Source organism: Cariama cristata, unplaced genomic scaffold (genome assembly GCF_000690535.1).
Source record: "Cariama cristata isolate BGI_N322 unplaced genomic scaffold, ASM69053v1 scaffold22836, whole genome shotgun sequence".
NCBI lineage: Eukaryota > Metazoa > Chordata > Aves > Cariamiformes > Cariamidae > Cariama > Cariama cristata.
Window position 1 is genome coordinate 1566 of NW_009624105.1, and position 3599 is coordinate 5164.

Sequence of the window (3599 nt, forward strand, 5' to 3'; positions counted from 1 at the left end):
GAGTCCTCAAACTCGTCCACAATGTCCTGGAAAACAGATGCAGGAGTCAGTACAGGGAGGGTGGATCTGCCAGAGGACGGGGTCAGCAGCTCCCTCTCTGAACCAAGTCAGAGACGAGGCCATTCACGGCTGGAGGCCTCTGACTTCCCTCTGGAGGGTGATTTAACTCACGTTCCCCCCAAAAGCTTCTCTTCTTTCAACCCAGTGAAGTTTGTCTTGCTCAGTGAAGAGAATTTCCCACTCTCCGCCCTCAGCAGGGAGACATGGCTGGACACCAGCTCTGTTCTTCCCCTGCTCTCCACACTGTGTGGGGACGCACCTGGAGCTCCCGCAGACACTGCCCTTCCAGCCTGGCAGACAGGTCCCCGACACACCAGGCCAAGCTGATATGGAAGGACGGGTCCTGAAGACAAAACAGGGATCAGATCGTGAGGGCTAAAGGAAGCTTTGCTCAATGCACAGAGCCGCAGTGGGAGATGTGGTGTGATGCTGCCCTGCCTGGGATCCCAAAACTGGAAGCCCCCTCTGCCAACTCAGCAGTTGCAGAGCTGATCTGGACAGTGCTGGCGGTGAGATGAGTCCTGGACTCCCCACCCCAGCCTTTTTGGACACCAGTGGGCAAGGCTGCCTGGTTCCCAGCCTCCCTGTGGTCAACTCTACAGAAGCTTTTCCAACTGCACAAAGAATCTCTCACGGCCGGTCCTGGAGCAGGTAGGTGGGTCACTTCTGAATAACCCACAAGAGCCCCTTGCTCAGCTCTGGAGACAGAGAAATCAGGGTTTGGCCCTTCAAAACCCCAAACCTGTCCGCAAAGCTAGTACCAAGCAAAGAGGCTGGACCGATGCCGCAGGAAACTGCCCAAGGAAGAGGCACAAGCGTTGCCCTCGGTCCCACAGTGCTCACCCTAAGCCCATTCTATCCTAGGACAACCCTGCTTCCACACCCAGCGGGGCAGCGACTGTGACGTACGCTCTGGCCCTTTGCCCCAGAAACCCAGTTTTCAAGAGGCCACCACATCGTTAATATCCTTACTGTTCTGCACAGGACATGATACAGAAGTCATAGATTTCCGTTAGTCCCATTCTCAGCAAGATCATGTTCAGGGTGTTAAGTATGAACATGACCAACCAGCCCCAAGGAGACCATTTCAGAGTCTAACGTCCCTGCGCCTGTTTATCTGAGGTGAACATTTCAAGGACCTCTCACCGGGAACCAGCCGGCATGCCCAGACTGGCAGGGAAGTACGTGGGAGATGCCTCACCTTGTAGAACGTGGGAAGGTCAAATTCCTCCAGAACTCTGTCCACCTCCGAGACCAGCTCCAGCAGCTGGAAATGCCCAGTGGACACCTCCAAGCCAATAAAGGTCCTAAAGAAAGACAAGGAGAGACAGCAAGCACCCTTTCACGCTGCAGGAAGCACACCTGTAAGCATACTGGGCCTTGCATTCCTACTGGGCAAATTCCCTGCCCCCTAACAAAAGATAATTTGAGGAATGCCAGGTTTAAGCATTCAAGGATGCTGACTGCATTCTGAAGAAAAACAGAAATAAAGACGTGGTAGTGTTACCAAAAATTGTAACCAAGAAAACTCTCTAAACCAAACGATAGTTTAGAAAGCCAACATTGGTTTATTGCAGCGCCGCGTGCAAGGGGGATCGCTCTTCCAAGTATGCACACCGAGAAAAATGCAGATACATATTATATACCTTGAGACATTTGCATATTCATAGTTCACTACATATTCATTGTTATTCACAGTTAGGATTGGTTCTAAGTTTCTCGCCTGTAACGTAAATTAGTACGCATCCTCAGTAAGCACTAACGAAGCCTCTCTATTAACTACGCACACTCCCCCAGCGGGGTTTTGCCCTCTTTCAGGGGGGCCATTTGAGTTGGAGGTCGCGATCTCCCACTACCACAATTACCTCTCTCCTGCTCTCAGCTAGTTTATTGTTGATGTCCGTGGGTTGTAACGTGTTATCAGCTTGGCTCCCTTCATGTCTAGAACTCCCTCTCCACATTCCTGCCTACCGACTTAGATAACCGTGTCCCTTCTTCTATCATTCGTTCTTTTTCTTGATGCTTCCCAACCTTGAGGTGCCAGGCTAAAGAATGTGCCTGCTTTTCTGTTAATTTAGCTGAATTCTTTAACCCTTTGAAATCAGTAGCAGGGGGAAGCAGGACTGGATGATATACCATGTAGATTTACTAGATTAACTCAGTACTTTTTGGGACATGAAAACTCATTTTCCAGGCAAAGGATGCACTCGATGGGTATTTCAGCAGAGCAGCGTGTCGTGCAGGAGCTGCATTCCAAAAGCGGAAGTTGCCGGAGGGGTTTTACGGTGGGACAAGAAACCGGGAACGGGAAGTACCAAGCTGGAGAGACATGACCATGAGGTACCTCCTCAAGGACCGTCTGGATGATGCTTTCTAGACTCCAGGAGGGGAGGGGAAGTCTAAGTCTCACCCAGGATCTGCTTATCCCGCCCATGACTCTTGTGGGTTGCCACTCCCACTAGATTCAGCCACTTTTCACGGTTTTAATATCTTTGCTTTCACATTTAAACTACTTAATTGCACTCAACTGGAATCAGGTTTCTGAGCTGACACCCTGAAGAATTAGCACCGTCTCAGCTATTTCTCTCCAGCTCGTGGAAGACCCACACTACAATTTCATGACTAGTGCTGTTGCCAAAAGAGGTGGCCTCTGGCTCTGTGCGCCCCGGGCTACTCAAGCTGGCACAAGAGTTTACAAAACTGCAGAACAAACCAGATGGGAGATGGCAGCGAATGTGGCTGCCTCCTTTAGCTGCTGTGAAACCGTAGCACGAATCAAACCCCAGCAGAAAGGCCTGCCTCAGGTCGTGTTGTCAACAGATCTCCTCTCTTCAGAAGACTGAAAATCCTGCAGCCTGAGGTCTGGCCATCGCTGACAAGACCAACGGTTTGCAAAGAATCAGCGCTGAAGCTAAAAATTTGTGCAAGTGGCTGGGGAAAGGTGTGAACCCTCTGGAGACAAGGTGGTTGCATACCGCCCCGTCACATGGCTCAGCCCGGCCACCATGGACAGGCAGGGTGACGCTTCCTATCCACCCAGCATCCTGCCCAGCCTTCTCCCCAAGCAGGCAGGCTGCCCTGCTGCTTGCTCACCTGGTTTTGTTCTGGTTGGTGTAAACCTTCACTTGGTCAGCCACGCAGAAGAACCTGAAGTAAGAAAGATCCTATTTCAGCTGGTGGGGGGGCGGGGGGGGGGGGAGAAAAGAAAAAAGCAGAAGGTGGGGAGGGGACAGGATTTCTACTGAGCTGTTGAAAGACAAAGGCAAACGTATGCTGCAACTGGACCGACTTGGTGCAACCAGAACCTTTCTGGGCTCAGAGGAATCCGCTCCCTCCCCAGTTTCCAACCCTTTGAAGCCTGGAAAGCCACAGAAGCCCTGAAGCAGCTGATACCCAGCGGGCCCCTGAGGCAGATATAAGCAGTGAAACAATCCATGGTTCAAAGGATAGCACAGCTCCGGCCTCAGCCTTGAAAGCTGAGACCTGACTTGTCTGGTGCCAGATCCTGAGGCAGAAAGGAAAACGCCAGAAAGAAAAAG

At 51.5% G+C, this 3599-nt stretch overlaps 1 protein-coding gene across 1 annotated transcript in view; it reads right to left on the bottom strand.

Annotated features, from left to right (window-relative positions):
* The window catches only part of USB1 (U6 snRNA biogenesis 1), a gene marked incomplete at its 5' end in the record, with an annotated part of 3961 nt that overhangs the window by 75 nt on the left and 287 nt on the right, over positions 1 to 3599 (bottom strand). The window contains 4 exon segments of the mRNA XM_009703053.1: positions 2 to 26; positions 320 to 403; positions 1262 to 1367; positions 3154 to 3207. Of these exon segments, the coding sequence (XP_009701355.1) occupies positions 2 to 26; positions 320 to 403; positions 1262 to 1367; positions 3154 to 3207 (269 nt within the window).